The sequence below is a fragment of the Triplophysa dalaica genome, chromosome 3 (genome assembly GCF_015846415.1).
Source record: "Triplophysa dalaica isolate WHDGS20190420 chromosome 3, ASM1584641v1, whole genome shotgun sequence".
Classification (NCBI taxonomy): Eukaryota; Metazoa; Chordata; class Actinopteri; order Cypriniformes; family Nemacheilidae; genus Triplophysa; species Triplophysa dalaica.
The window spans coordinates 14,673,248-14,689,781 of record NC_079544.1 but is presented as its reverse complement, the minus strand read 5'-3'; the positions used below and the strand labels follow the sequence as shown (position 1 = coordinate 14,689,781).

At 40.3% G+C, this 16,534-nt stretch overlaps 1 protein-coding gene across 2 annotated transcripts; it reads right to left on the bottom strand.

Annotated features, from left to right (window-relative positions):
• Positions 1-340: 340 nt before the first annotated feature.
• LOC130416054 (lactosylceramide 1,3-N-acetyl-beta-D-glucosaminyltransferase B-like) lies at positions 341-5,421 on the bottom strand. 2 transcript variants are annotated; one of them, XM_056742149.1, is made up of 3 exons: positions 5,284-5,395; positions 2,738-2,825; positions 341-2,626 (listed from the first exon to the last, which is right to left on the bottom strand). In XM_056742149.1, exon 3 carries the CDS (start codon positions 2,400-2,402, stop codon positions 1,266-1,268), a length of 1,137 nt encoding a protein of 378 aa, XP_056598127.1. In that variant the 5' UTR covers positions 2,403-2,626; positions 2,738-2,825; positions 5,284-5,395; the 3' UTR covers positions 341-1,265. The 2 variants fall into 2 exon arrangements, with proteins under 2 accessions (XP_056598127.1, XP_056598134.1); XM_056742156.1 differs by lacking the exon at positions 2,738-2,825 and having other exon boundaries at positions 5,284-5,421.
• Positions 5,422-16,534: the final 11,113 nt, after the last annotated feature.

The window sequence follows — 16,534 nt, the reverse complement described above, 5'->3', positions numbered from 1 at the left end:
CATTGATATGTTTAAGTTGTTCAAGGCTGTCTGGATTTCTCTGGGGTCAAACACTGATGTTTGGTGATTGCATAAAAAATATATATTTTTGTGCAGAAGGTTTTTTATATGAACTAGATTGGTCAAAAAACCATTGCCGTTTCAGACATGCATCCGCACAAATTTGAAATGTTAATCCAGGCCATTTCCACATGTCTATCGAGTGTCCCATAAACCAAAGGTAATCAAATAGAATAAAAGCTTTTATGAAAAGCATAAAATCAAATTTTATTAAGATTGTCACATTCAAGTATAAATAAAATTTGTTTGGCCTGTTAATTAAAGATTGCACATAGCGATTTTAAAGTGATGGTTCACCCAAATATTACAATTCTGTAATTTACTCACCCTCAGATTCCTTTATGAATTTCTTTGTTCTGCGGAGCAGAAAGGAAGATATTTGGAATGTCTGTAACCAAACAGATCTCATCCCCCATTTACTGCCCATAGTAGGGAAAATAAATACTATACTCATTCTTCCAAATATCAAATTTATACAGGTTTGAAACAACGATAATGACACAATTTTCACTTTTGGGTGTAGTATCCCTTTAAAACCTGAATTATCCTAAACAAGTTATTTAAGAGTACATTTTACAGTTCTTATTGTTAACTTTCTTGTGCTTTAATTAGTTATGTTTTTCACACCCTGCTTATTTTGTGCTCACTACATCTGTTCCAGTAAGCAACACCCACTTTTCACATTCATTTTTTTTAGCTGATCTATATCTTGCTGTAAAATTTTATATTATGTAAATCCATTTGACTTCTAATATAAACTAACTGGAAATATTATATGCCATCCCATACTCAAAAAACAGATCCTACTTTAATTCAATTCAAGGTTATTTATATAGCCCTTTTCACAATGTGCATTGTTCCAAAGCAGCTTTACAGGAGCAAATTAGAAAATCACAGAAAGTTAAAACACAGCCCTGTGCATGGTGTTTATAGAGCACTTAAGATCATTCTAATGAGTAATATCTAGTTAATAACTAAATGCATTGTCCCGGTGAGCATGCCTACACTGCCCTGCTGTGGAGAGGAACCCAAACTCCAATGATTGATTAACTTTAGTACTTTATAACCAAAAGGTACATGAAATTCAATGTTTGGTTGCTTAAAAGTGTAAGTGAGTAAGTGAGAAGTTTGACAGTCATAACAGCATAGTTTGGTCAGAAGAACCTGCGTTTCTTGATACATAAACAACAAATAATGGTCATGTTTTACTTAAAAGCTGCCTTGCATGGGTATGAGTATGACCAAAATGGCACGCATAAAAGCCTCACTTTCACAAGGGTGCAGTAGAGCCTCGAAAATAGTCCTGAGGAAATTTGACAAGCTACAGGATCTGTCACGCGCCCCCACAATTCATAGATGTCACTCACATGGCCGTGCGAGGTCATCATCTGGTTGTAGATACAACAGTGATAATGAGCTTTTCCCTCTCCTGAAAAGAAAACATGATCCCTAGGAGAGATATCCATGATTTTGGCACAAATTCCAAGGAAGACATCGTCGATGTGAAGGGAAGCGTTTAATGTACGTGAAGCTTGATAGATCTTGGTAGCCACATCTTTAGAGAGGACATATCCAGCCCCAGGGGTGTAGTCTGGGTAGGATAACCACGAGTACATATCTTGCGACACGTAGTACTTGCTAGATTTATCCCGTACAGGTGGAGACCCGCGGTGCACCCTTCCTATCCAAAGGTTTTTGTTGTCACTGCGGGCAATCTCTTGCAAGTAGCGAATTAGGTTTGGAATGTGGATGAAGACGTCATCGTCCGTAGACATGAAGAAGTTGGCGTGGCGACAGTAGCTTTCTTTCCAGCTGAGCTGCAAGAGGAGCTTGAGTGTGAGATTGTGGAAAGTGTCGACGAAGTCCTGCTGGATGAGGTCTTTGTATTTTTGGTTCTCTAAGATCAATTGCTGGTGAAGGATTTTTCTGTTGTTTTGTTCAGGATGGACACCAAGAGCAAACAGCACCTTTATAGTGACCCCCAACGTGTTTTCAACGTACACCTCGTTCCCCCATGTGGCGCGGATGGCGTGTCTTCTCTCAAAGTTCTGAGAGGAGCTTTTCACGAATAACAAGAGCAGAATGTCTTTTGCACCACATTTCTTTTCGTGGTTTAAGATGTATTTGTGATTGCTGTACCTTATAGCCTCCGCAGGACTGACTCTAACGCTTGCGTTGATAAACTGGAAGCCATTATGTAGGTAGCGGTATGTGTATGACTTGACATGGGCTAGAATTCTATTGTCAATACTCTCCCAGTTTACCATGACCAGTAGGGTAGCAAAAAACATAACAATCAGCCTTAGATGAAATTTTCTGAATCGACGCATGTTTACGAACATCTCAATGACTTCAATTTTTGACTCAAGTTTAGACTTAACGGACAGTAAGAGATTCCTGGCTGATGTGATGTTTGGATTCAAGGCATTCTCGAAAACCTGTCAAGTTTGAGTTCCAGTGATGAACTGATGGTATTCTGAAGATTGTTCAGATCCAGCGTTCATGAATGTTGAGACTCATCATCACCAAGGACCATTGAGGATCTTCCAGTGTGATTGTGAGAAGCCTAGAGAAAAAGATGGGGCATAACAAATGTATTGTTATATAGGGTTATAAAGATTCAACAGATAATAACTTTTTACAATGACAGCCTACAGGCAAACATTGAGAGACACACCTTTTAAGACTATTCAAATCTGTACACATTTTGTAGCTCAATGTACGTAGGCCTGGAAAACAGATCAAGTAAAGGAAGAGCAACGTACCTGCAGAGGAAGTGAGAACATGTTGCACTTCTTTAAAAACAATTCTAACCAAAATGTGTAACGTGCGACACAAAGACGTCGTTCATGTGTCACCAGTGTCTTGATGTCTTTTATGCAAAGCATATGGTTTTACAAGCTTTGCGAGGGATTACTAATGCATCTCATTTTGAAACCCTTTCCTGTTTTGCATAGACCCAGTCTGTCCAACTGTCAACTGGTGTTTGTACATACTACTAGTAGTCCTTCATGTGACATGTATCTTTGCAAAATATATGGTTCTTCTGAACACAAATATTGAATAATTCTTCAAATATAAAAATTATTTTGACAATTTTGCATTGTCCTACTTCAATATTATTGAATGTGTAGAGTTGTCAGTCTCGGCAGACGGCTGGCAGATTATGCATTAACCGGCCTTTTAACAGCTGTCACAATGATTGTCTTGAAGAACACCAAAAAACCTCCCCTCACATCTGAAGTGCTTGAATGCAAATGTTATGCAATGTTAATGCAAATGTTAGGAGACATCAGGAGAGAAAGGGTCACAGCACTGAGCTTCTATCACTCACAAAACCCAAGACATCAAGAACATAAACAAAAATCATTAACTTCTTTCAGTAGTTTAGCACTAAGAAACAATACATGCCTGATTTAATTTAAATATTTATCGACTTCACAAAAGGAGAAAATGCCGTATTTAATTTCTGAATGATTCCCTGGTACTTCATTCCCTGCTCAACCATTGTATAATAGTATAGGGCAATACAATCCACTGTCTTTTACTATCCCTGAAAACACAATCTGTGCAATAATAATTCTGTTTGCAAAATAACAGGTGCAGTAGTTTTGTCTCTTGGCACTGCTTTATAATGCTTCAATTTACTCTTTATTCAAGAGTCATAAATATTATTATAGACCTATGTGCACTATATGTTTATAAGAAAGTAAATTGTATGTATTGTAAGTATATAGAGTGCACTATTTACTTTATTGTGTGTCTACTGATGATTCCAGCAGATTGTCTATGAGTACTTTTCTCTCTTTCTTACACAGTGCTAATGCGCCTCAATTTCTCATGTGGGATCAATTAAGTGCCTATCTATCCATTTATCTAAATCCTCTGATGAAAGTAACTCTGAAATACAATGCATAATTCAAATGGAAGTATTAATGTTTCGTTATCTTCTCTAATAATAAGGATTTTCAGCAGTTTGATGGATGACACAAAACTTGATAAGGCTCAAAGATTACTTTTCGAATAAACCATATTCAAAATACTTATGAAACAATGATACATACCTGAATTTGGGATACATGTTTTTATGCATACAAAGAACAGATCCAATTAAAGGGGTGATATGGTGCGGACACTTGTGTTTCTGTTTCTTTGTTTGTTTTTAAGTTGGCCATTCATGAATTAGACACATAAAATTGCAAAAATTAACGTGTCTGAACAAAAGATTAATTCTATCTAAAAGCGTATGCTCACCCAGACCTGCGTGTAACCACACCCCCACAAATCTACGTCAGTTTGTGGTATGAGTTGACTAGGACCGCCCACACGTATGCGCAAGTAATGTGGGCGTACCTGTCAATACAATTGCTTTGGAACCTGATGTTCCAAATACGGTAAGAGGCATTAAATTTACATCACAGACTTGCAGTATTCGACCAATCACTACGCATTGGTTAACTGGTCAATCATAGCACACCTCGCCTTTCAGAGCGATGAGCTTTGTTAAAAATCTGGGCGTTTGAGAGAGGCGGGGCAAAGAGGAGGTACAAACAACGGTATGTTGAAAATAATTCTGTATACACATGGCATGAAGTGTAAAACAAATGATAATATTATATTGGTTTTAGCCGTGTCATACGACACATTTAATTTTATATTTGTTCAGATAAGATCAAATGATTGCTCAAGGTTAAGTGTCATTGCACAACGATAAAGCAAAAAAACATTTCAAAATGACCCATGCAGATTACTAGACTCTTTGACTCCCATGCAGATTACTTTGACTCTATGAAGTAACAAGATTAAAGTAACAAAATGTATGAACAGTATAACAGCAATCTATTTCTGATAATAAAGAATATCAAACACTCACAAATTCTGCCGATCTTATCACCGAAAATATTAACTCCACCGTTTCCGAAACACAGGACACAGTTGCTCCTCTGCTCTTAAACGAGATTAAAGAGAACAGCCCTACCCTGTGCTATAATGAACACACTCAGGGTCTAAAAAAACAAATTAGACTTCCCAAATGTCAACAGATAAATTAAGAAAAACCATGGCCAATGCTGTAATGAGGTCTTTGGGCATCTCGGTTACACTTTAAATGAAATGTTTGCATAGAAACCAACATAACAAACCAAGTGACAACTTCAACCTCAAAAGCTTCAAACTTGTATAAACCTAACTTCAGCATCCAAAGAACATGATTGAAGGTCTTACCTAATAACAATGTCGATTCAGACCAAGTTCCGATCTATAACAGGTTTTTAAGTAGGCAACAGTCAATTTCCTAAAACATTTAGTTTCAGACATCTGTTAATAGAGAAAGCGCCTTACACTATGCTCACGATCTCACACACAAACCCTCTCTGTCCGTCGTAAAAATTACGCCGTTAGTGAAAAACTATGGGTTGGGCTCCAGATGCTGTGTGTAAGTAGTACAGTTTACAACCGCTTTTAAGGTTTTAACGTTAATTTTGAGACATTCGTGTATAGGCACTGAAGAAAAAAAGGAAAGGACTAAATGAAAGTAAGTCTTTCCAACTGGGTTGGTCAAATTGAAAATGATGAGAACTTTAGTAAATGCATTTTATTTTGTCTTCCTTTATGATTGAGTCCATGCGTAATGCGCAGGCGCTACTTCTAAATACACGAGAGCAAGGTCCATCCTAATAGCAGAGCATATTACACAACATTGCCGTCTCATTCGTTTTTTTATGCAAAAGTAGCCCGGTTAAACAAAACATTTGTAATATATTTTGTATTGTATGGGCCTTAAAAAGTATAGATAATTATTAAATATTGTATAAAACGTTTAAAGTAATATTTATAAATATTAATACATAATAGCAAATAAAGTCAATATTTAATACAAAGCACTTTCTAATAATATTTCCTAATATTGTATTCTGTATTTATTCACACTGTATAGCCTGCACTTGCTAATTGCACTTCTGGTTAGACCTAAACATTTCGTTACACTGTACTTGTATATGTGTAATGACAATCAAGTTGAATCTAATCTAATCTAATCTAATCTTTCTCAATGAAATTCAGCCTAATGTTTGACTCGGGGCGTAGCAAGCTTTTCAAAAGTGTGGGGGATGGATGTAGTTTGTTTGTTAACAATAAAAACCATGAATACATTAACAGAAGGGTGGAAAAGGTATAAAATAAAATATATAAAAAGCTTCCCATTTAAATCAGTGATAGTAGAAAAGTATAAAAACGCACTCGGAACACACAAAAAATAAGTCAAAACTTTTTTGTGAAAATACACAAGAGTAGACTTGTTAAAATAAGAATCAGAAATACATTAATAATCCCAGGGCGAAATTATTTTTGTTACAAACTCCAACTTTACAAACAACATATATTAGGAACAAAATATAAACATTTATTTATAGGCTATATCTATATACATGCAACCAACAACAAGCAACTGACCAATGAACATATGACCAACTTCCTCTCATTTAAAAGAACCAAAAGTGCTCTTTCTGCACTCCTTACAGGAGACAAACTGTGCAGCAATATTATTTCTGTTTACCCTGTCCAGCTTGTCTTTATGTACATGGCACATCGCAACACTGTTGAGGCGGGTTTGGGTCATGGTGCTACGTAGCCATGTTTTCAGCCTCCGGAGGCTGCGGAAACTCCATTCTGACTCTGCTGATGACACAGGTACAACTAGGAGGAGTCAGGCTACTGTTTCGACTTGGTCAAAGAGACCACGGACGTCTGGATTCATCGCTTGAAGAACAGCAACAATTTCAGTACTAGACTGGAAGCTGTACTTCATTATGAACAATGCAAAACTTTGAGGATGTCTGGGTTGATTTCTGGGTACCGTTGGACAACACCATGTATCTTTCCAGTTAAGAGAACTTGTTCCAGGTGCCTTAACATTTGCATTCCCTCCTGCTCAAATCTTTCTCTAAACTGCATGTCACCAACATCCAGAACTTTGTAGAATTCAGTCCTGTTGTAGTCAGAAGGGGACACATGTACATGTGCAGGAGCACTACCTGTGAAGCGCTGAGGTGGGATACGGACACAAGGTTTGGCAATAGGAGTGAGATGGAGTGTCTCACACATCCTTGTTGCTTTTCGTGTAAAGAGCCTGAAAACTCTCTGTGTTTCTCTTTTTGCTGAAACATTCCTTAACACAGGAAACCGCTGAAAGCATACCATCTAGGGACTGTGTTCTGCGCTGGAGGGACATATCAAAACCTCCAACTCCCCTGGGATCTCCAAAGCAGACACAAGTCCAAGGACAACCTTTCCCTGCTGAAATGTCTCATTTAGCCCCTTTGCCTTACTAGCCGCATCAGACTCACTTACTGTCATCTCAGCCAAAGTCTTGATTATTCACTCGTACTGGTTTAGCACAGTGCGGATGGCACTCATGCCGACCGTACACCTCGTTGGACACAGAGGTCTTATAGAGTGACATGGACCCTCACCCTCCTCAGACCTTGAAATTCCCTTAAATATGTCCATTAGTTTCCCTGACTGCCCAAACAACACTCCCAAGTCATTGACCCAATCCAGAGAATTTCGGATAAATATTGAGGCTGTACAGGACCTCTGTGTAATCAGGTTAACACAGTGGGCAGTACAATGATCATAGGGAGCCAGTGGTTGTATTTTTCTTTAAATGGCCTGTGCTCCATTGTTTTTGCCAGCCATATATGGGGCCCCATCGTATGCTTGGCCACACATCCCAGTGATAGGCAAGTGTAGGCGCTGAAAAATGTCCATGACTACTTTTGCTAGATTTTCTCCAGTTGTAAAAGAAACCTCATAAAAACCAATAAATTCTTCACGAGGGTCTAAATCCTTGTCAACATATCTCAAACACACTGCCTCTTGCACTTTTCCAGACACATCTCGTGTCCCAACCATCATCACAGAGTACTGCAGGTGTGGATCTGGTTGATTGGGCATACTGAACTGATGGCGAGTAACAGCCACGCCTGAGTTCGCTGCTCCTCTTTTTACCATTTCATCTTCATCCTTATCCTATCTGACCTCTCCCTCACTGTGTTCATCTTGTCTGTCTGCTTCTTGTTTGCCTGCTTCTTGTCTGTCTGCTTCTTGTCTGCCTGCTTCTTGTCTGTCTGCTTCTTGTCTGTCTGCTTCTTGTCTGTCTTCTTCTTGTCGGTCTGCTTCTTGTCTGTCTGCTTCTTGTCGGTCTGCTTCTTGTATGCCTGCTTCTTGTCTGCCTGATTCTTGTCTGTCTGCTTCTTGTCTGCCTGCTTCTTGTCTGTCTGCTTCTTGTCGGTCTGCTTCTTGTCTTTCTTCTTCTTGTCTGCCTGCTTCTTGTCTGCCTGCTTCCTGTCTGTCTGCTTCTTGTCTGCCCGCTTTGTGTCTGTCTTTTCGTCACTCTTCATCTCTCTCTTCCTCAATCCTGGTCACATCCTCACATACACCCTAATCAAAACATTTGAAATGAAATTGTGAATTTGATATAAACACACATGCGAGCACCTGGGATGGAAATAAGCACCACCCGTGAAACAATACCACCTGTGAACCTTCCTGTGCACTCTCTGAAACTGATGCCTCCAGCAACTTCCTCTCCTCAACAAGGGTGCAGTGGTAAAGGAAAATGACCAAACAGTTACAACTGTGGCATTAGCAAACCTCAGTGAATATTGAAAAATAATAATATAAAATAAATGCAAACAATATCTATTTGCAACAGCCTACTGTTGTTTAATGTCAACATTTTTCAACTTTCAGATTTCAACTTCACTTACAGGATTTCTCTTGAAAAAGGTGTCAATCTTCTCCTGCCTCTTTCTTTTCTGCATCTTAATTATACTGTTTGACAAAAAGAGAGTGGTAAGCTTGATAGTGAAATGGGTCTGACAGGACTGTGACTAGGACTGCTAAATTTTGCTTACTAGGGCCTTGAAAAGGGGAGATATAAAAAAAATACACACAAAGGATTTTCTCTGGTGGTATAAATAATGTAACAATTTACTGTTTTTAAACATTAAAATAATATACACCTTTCTTTCATAGTTCTTCAACAGGTATGCAAACAATGACATAATTTCTCACTTTTTTCTCCTCAACAGGTACAATCAAACGAGGTAAGTATGCACAAAAGTATTCAGCTAATCAACAAACAATGCTCAAAATTTCAAAATCAATTCCACTGGGAATACACTGAGAAATACAATGCTTAACAATGACAATTTGTCCCTCCTCCTCGTCAATTCCCTGCCTTCTTCATCACAGTTACTTTATACATTGCAAGCCACATACATAACCGAATTTAGCCAGCTGCTGAACAATATCCCAATTAGCAATTTGTCTAAAAAACGAAATATAATACAAAAAACTTTTGACATGTCAACAAAACATAAACAGAACATCTTCCCAAACACATATCAAGATTATTTAAAAACCTCGAAAGCATAAACACTCATTCAAAGAACCTTGAATAGGGAGATGTAAATAACCATAAATTCCCGCCTCCTCAGCACGAGCTGACCAATAAATCTAACACACCAAGAAAGGCGGGACTTAAGGCAGAGCAGCCAATCATCAGCTGGTGAAGCCAGTGTCACGTTTGAGAGGAGGGGGAAGAGTGCATGCGCAGACAAAGAGCGGACACGGAGGAGTGACTGCTGTAAGGCGTTTGTGCAAAATTGCGGAAAAGCTGAATGCCTGCATCAAATGTCTGGGCGTCCAGCACGCTGAAGCAGCGTTCATACAGATGTTGCAATCATGGGTGGACCGTCCTCTTGGTCCCCCTGTCTCAGTCCCTGGGAGCTTGGCAAGAGCTGCCCACACTTTCTCGGTGGCTACAGAGGATGTTCCGTCTTGGTTACTCGATCCAGTTCGCCAGAAACCCTCTCAAGTTTCGGGGCATCCTCTCCACATCAGTCAGAGGCAGGGACGCCCCCGTACTCCGGGCAGAGTTCGCCACCCTTCTGGTGAAACAGGGCGTCGAGTTCGTCCCTCAAGCCAAAATGTTCAGTGGGTTTTAAAGCCCGTAGTTCATCGTTCCCAAGAAAGAGAGTGGGCTGACTCTCGTAAGCGTACGCCTCGCGGAGAGGGGTGACTCCACCCCCGCGCTGTCCAGTTCATTTGGATGCGGTTCGGGCAGGCCCAGGTAGACCTGTTCACCTCCCATGACACCACCCATTGCCTGCTTTTGTACTCCCAGTCCGAGGCCCCCCTCGGCACGGATGCCCTTGCGTACAGCTGACCGCGAGACAGGCGGAAGTACGCCTTCCCCACAGTGAGCCTCATTCCACAGACACTGTGCAAGGTCAGGGAAGAGAGGCACCAAGTGATACTAGTTGCGCCGTATTGGCCCAACCGGACTTGGTTTCTCAAAGCTAATGCAATTGACAACGACTTCCCCTGGCCCATTCCCCTGACGAAGAACCTGCTCTCTCAGGGGAAGGCCACGTTCTAGCATCCCAGGCCAGACCTCTGGAACCTCCATGTCTGGTCCCTGGACGGGACGAGGAGATCCTGAGTAGACTACCCCCTCTGTGGTGGAGACCATCACCCAGGCTAGGGTCCCATCTACTAGGCGGCTATGCCTATAAATGGTGCCTCTTCTCGTCCTGGTGTCTCTCTCGACGAGAATATCCACGGAGGCGCTCGATCAGGATCTTGCTGTCCTTCTTACAAGAGAGACTGGAGAATAACATCTCCCCCTCCACACTGAAAGTGTATGTAGCCGCTATCGCCACTCATCACGACGCAGTTGATGGAAAGTCTCTAGGACAGAAGAACCTGATCATCAGGTTCCTAAGGGGCGCGAGAAGGCGGGATCTGCCTAGTCTCTGCTCCATACCCTCTTGGGACCTTAATGTGGTCTTGGCGGGCCTCTTTGGGCCCCCCTTAGTGCCCCTCGGAGGTTCTAATCATCCTCACCTCTCGAGTAAGATGGCCCTCTTGGTGGCGCTCGCTTCCTTCAAGAGGGTAGGGGACCTATAAACATTCTCCGTGTCCCCAGATTGCCTTGAATTCGGGACCGGCAACTCTAACGCTATCCTGAGATCCAGGACCGGATACGTGCCCAAAGTTCCGACTAATCCCTTTCGGGACCAAGTGGTGAGCTTGCAGCCGCTTCCACTTGGGGAGGAAGACCCAACCTCATCCATGTTGTGTCTAGTACGCGCACTGCGCCTCTGCTTGGACCACACGCAGAGCTTCAGGAGCTCTGACCAGCTCTTTTGTCTGTTTATGAGGACAGCAGAAGGGGAGGGCTGTCTCCAAACAGACACTGTCACAATGGATCATGGATGCCGTCACGGCGGCATACCGATCACAAGATCTCCCGTGCCCATTGGCAGTGAGGGCTCATTCCACACGGGGTATAGCCACCTCCTGGGCACTGGCCAGAGGCGCCTCTCTGGCAGATATTTACAGAGCTGCGGGTTGGGCCACTCTGTCGGCTCGACACAACGTGTCCCTCCATCAGGGACCTTAGGTCACAGAAGTAACCGAGACGTTTTCGGTTCCCAGAACGTTATTTTCTAAGGTTCTTTTTTGGTTCTCCAGGTTTTTTACGTTAATAGAACGCTAGTTTCTGGTTTCCATAACGTTCGTTACCCTAACGTTATAGAAACCAAGAAACTAACGTTTTATTTCCGTAAAGATAACCAAAAACAAACCAGTAGTGTTATCATATACTGTCAGTGTTGTGGAAGTTACTTCCAAACTGTTATACATTACAGATTACTTGTTACTGTTATTTAATAGTAATCCCTTACTTTACAATATTAGTTGTAATATTATAGTAATATTACTAGTCTCAGAATTGTATATATTTTTTGTTCTGTTTAACTCAAAAGATGTTTTGGGGGATTTAGGAAAGCAGAAACTTCTGGGTCCCCTTTGACTACCATTACAATCTTTTATGCTATAGTAGTCAATGATGCAAAATCATTTTCAGTTCTACCAAATATTTTTGCGTTCAACCGAACAAAGACATTTGAACAGGTTTGGAACGACTAGAGTAATCCATAACAGAATTTTCATTTTTGGGTTGGGTGTCCCTTTAAAAAAGACCCATGTGTGCTCGAGGCTACGCACGGAAATGGAGGTATGGTAGAGGTTAGAGGTATGGTAAACAATCATTTTTGTTACTAAGAAATGGCCCAACATGCATATTTTTTTAACAATTAATTGATATTGTTATGAATTAATTTAAACATCTTAACACATATATATAATTTAAATATGTCTGTGTGTAATTAAAACTCAGACAATACAATTAATACTTATTGGTGACCAGGTCAATGTTGTGTCTGGATCAACCTTAGCTAACCACGTGTATGCCAACTCGATATCTCTTACTCTTACTCATTTTCAAATTTATTTTCTTTATAATTTATTCTAATTTTGTCTCTGTGGTCAATGCGAGATGGCCTTTCCTGGTAAGATATTCTTCTGACCCTGTTACCTTGCATTATATATCATATATAAACCATTTCAGTTTAGCTGCACACATACTCAAGTTTTTTATAAAAAAAATCAATAATTGAGCACCAACAATCACAAACATGTTAAACTCAAATTGAAAACATAAGCCCCATATGGATCTTGATTTGAGTTGTTAAATAGATGATCCAATTATCTATTGTACATACAATATACCTCTTTGATATCTTCCAATGAATATTTTAACTTAATGATCTGGATTAAAATGTATGTGCACCTTATGTGGGTTTTATCATGTTTGTGATTGTTAGTGGTCAATTAATCGTGTGTCTTGTTTTCTTAACAGTAGTTGTTGGCTGGCTAATCAGGCCTATTATGTTGTGATATTATTGATCTCATTTGTAATTATACTTGGAAATAATAAAAAAAAGATTAAATGATCATGCAGTTGTACGGTCTTGTAATTTCCAAAAGTTTTCGCAAAATAAATTTCTCTGAACTTGTATGAATTACACAGCAGGGGCGTAAAACTGCATGCTCCCCCTACTGGAGAAATAAGGAACCCCTGGGGCTGCATGCTCCAGGTATGCAGACTCCCCATATAGCCTCTGGCGCTAGGTTTACAGCGCACCGGGCGGGGCTAATTGCCTCAGACTTTTAGCTCAGAGACTGAAATCATGTCAGCAGGAAACAGAACTTACTTGCGGGATTTTTGAGTTTTTAATGTCTCGCGGGCAAAAAGTTTGTGTAACGCAAGCGTTAGTGAACATGTACAGAGTAAAATATCACTGAAAATTGATTAGTAATGCCTTACACTACTGCGTTAAAGCAAAACGTTATACGTTACTGTAATACATTTCTTTTGTAACGCATTACTCCAAATACTTCAAAATGTTGATTTATTTATGACCACCTGTCAAAGTTTCTGTCAAACAGTCAACCTGATGACAGTTATGTTTTATGGCTGTTGTTGGCGACTCATCTGACCCCAACCCTTCCTTAGGTGGGTCTTGTTATGAACGACTCAAGAGTCAGATGCAGGTGAAGGTTGATTTTATTCGACCCAGCACAAAAAGGGCTTGTACAGGGAATCATAGACACAAGACAGATAATCAGAACGTCAAGGCAGCAAAAGTCAAAGGCTCGAGGGCTCGGCCGGGACTGCACAGAGAGGTGCCTATATCAGCAGGGAAAAAAATAGTCAGAGACTTAACTCACAAAAACAAAACGAGTCCGCCCAGAAAGGGCAAAGGAAAAAGTTCACCTGCTGCAGACATGCTAAAAGGTAATTCCGCCCCGTGAGGGCCAAGGATAATTCCACCTGCTGAAAGCAGATCAAGACACATAATTCCGCCCAGCGAGGGCTAGGAAGAATCCCCCTGATGACGGTTCAACTGGTTTAATTCCTTCCAGCGAGAGCCAAGGAAGAATCCACTTGGTGATGACAGTTCAACTGGTTTGATTCCTTCCAGCGAGAGGCTTGAGACAAACTGCTGTAGCTACCTCGAGCGGGAGATGACGAGCACAACCCTGGTAATCCTGTATGCTTGACAGTGGAAGTCCGTAGCCACAATCCCCACAACTAACAGCCGGTTAAGAACCAAGAGGTCAGATGTCAGGATGGCAATCACATGTGCAGCAAACCAGTGGGCTCCCCAGGCAGCTGGAGGTAGCAGCAAGATCCCTTGAGAAGAGATAATGGCAGTCGTAGATACTTGAGTAAGCAGAGAGTGAGACAAGTGTAGATTCCGGTTGCAGACTAACAACTCTGGAGACTGGACAAGACAAGGTGATATTAATCACAAGACTGGACTGGACTGGAGTGGACTGGAGTGGACTGGAGTGGACTGGAGTGGAGTGGACAACCCACGGGTGATTAAACCAAACGGACTGACATCGGACAAGAGAAGACACAGGGAATATAAGGGAAAGTGGGCTGGAAGAAAACAAGGAACAGCTGGACAAAGAGAGGGGAAAATCAGAAAATCCAGGGGAATAGTATAAACTAATGATGAAGGAGTAAACAAGGTAACGAGGGAAGTGGGTGAAACGCAGACACTGAATAAGTGACAAACTAGGAATAACAAAACCCAGGTGCCCGACAACCCTAACAAGACATAATTAAAAAAAAACACAGACGCTAGACCAGAGACCTGACAGGGTCTAACTTTCTACATCCACCCCCCTCATCACTCCCAATCAAAAAGGTGTGTTTTCATCCTGTTTGATTGTACTACAGGCTATATCTGAAAGACGTTTTTAAAATAGAGTGAGATAAAATAGATGTTGTATGTGGGTTTTTCTTCTAAGAGTGTTGTTTCCTTGTTTTATGGCTTGTATCATGCTATTGAGTGAACCTCAAGTCTCAATTTGCAATCTTATCAAAGTGTGACTGTCCCCTACTATCTCAGACAAGTCATTTGACAAGTCAATCAAAGTAAACTGTGGTTTTTACGATCTGTCATTCGTGTTTGACAGTTTCTATTTTACTACTTTTGTTGTTGTAGGCCAATCCCTGCAATTCATTGGGATTTAATCCTGCTGGCATGTAACCCTGCAGCTTTCATGTCACAGTTTGAAACCTGACAGTTGTGTTTTTAAATTAGAGAGAGATAGTTGTTTTTCCATCTAAGAGTAAGTTGATTGTGGGTTGAAGGTTTTTATCTGATAAATGATTAAAGTTTGTGGGTCACCATTTCATCATTGTGGCATAAACTATATCTTTTTGATTCAACTACATGCCCTGTTATGTTCTTCCTGGTCATGGAGGAATGGGGGATTGTTGTTTGTTATCACCTCTAAGGGGTGCGTTTCTAACAAATGGTATAGTCTTAAAACAAAGAACAAAAAAAAAGGTTTGGGTTTCCATCCTGACTGATTTTCTTTTTGTCTGTGTGTCTACGATCTGGTGTGACAGAAAATCTTTAATGTTTCTGTTAGTGACTCTATTTGATAATTTTGGCATACAAAAAGTCGAACATGTACTACACGTGGTTTAGGGTTAAACTTTTAAAACCAGGAATAACAAAAACAAAAACTAGTCAATATCTTCATCTTCAATTGTCATAGTTCTACACTGTTTTATTGAATAAATGTTAAGTTTCAGATGATGTCTTAAGATCTACAAGGAGGATGGTGCTATCCCCTATAGTTAAATGTAGCTTCTGTTACTAGAGTTGTTGCTATGATTGTGTTTATGGTAATAGATCAAAGTATTTTAGGAGGACTCAAAAACCCCCGCATCCACCTTTCACAGCTCAACTCATGAGACTGCATCAGACTGAGAATATAGTAGTTTCACGAGTTCGCTTTAGCAAATAATTAAATGGGTGGCAGATTAGTTTAGCAGATTATATAATATGCGTATTTGGTCTGTGCTGTCCGGGGAGAGGGCTCCGATCTCTGTGTTTGCCCGAGTCCGGGCGCTTCTATTTGCCCGAGTAAGGGCATATATTTGTAAGTGTTAACCAAATGGTTAAAAGTTGTTTTTTAACGGTTCTCTTCAGATCTAAACTTTACACGAACAAAGTATAAGTTGAATCAACTGGGCATGTTTTATATAATTGTCATTCTTTTCTTGTGTTGCATGCTTTTCACTCACATGTCATGAATATAATTCCTTTTCTGACAGAAACCAGCAGAACGTATTAAAAATAATAGCAAGAGAAGGCCACTCTGCAAGTTTTATTTAAGTACCACTGTATTTTCCTGTATGTGTTAAAAGCTTTTAATGTTTTTCCAGACAGATCTGACTGTTTGTGTGCTGGATTGTGCATTATATGTGATTGGTAAAGTGTAGTTGCATTAAAGTATATCTATCAGAGTAAAAGGATGTGTCTTGTGAAACGCTGTAAATGGGGTTTTAAATGTTTAAAAAACATATAGAGCTACCGAGATAGATTTGCCAGGGTTTCCGCTTTTAGAAATTTCTTAATTTTAAAAGATTGGATGTTACCTCTTGTTTTAAGCCTAGTCTTATCTGATTTAGACAAATGTTTTGGTCTTTTCATCTTCTTTTCTTAATTGCTCTACAAGTATTGGCAAACATGCA

Coding starts and splice junctions, on each gene's coding strand:
- LOC130416054 (XM_056742156.1), bottom strand. CDS start 2,402: ATGTTCGTAAACATGCGTCGATTCAGAAAATTTCATCTAAGGCTGATT.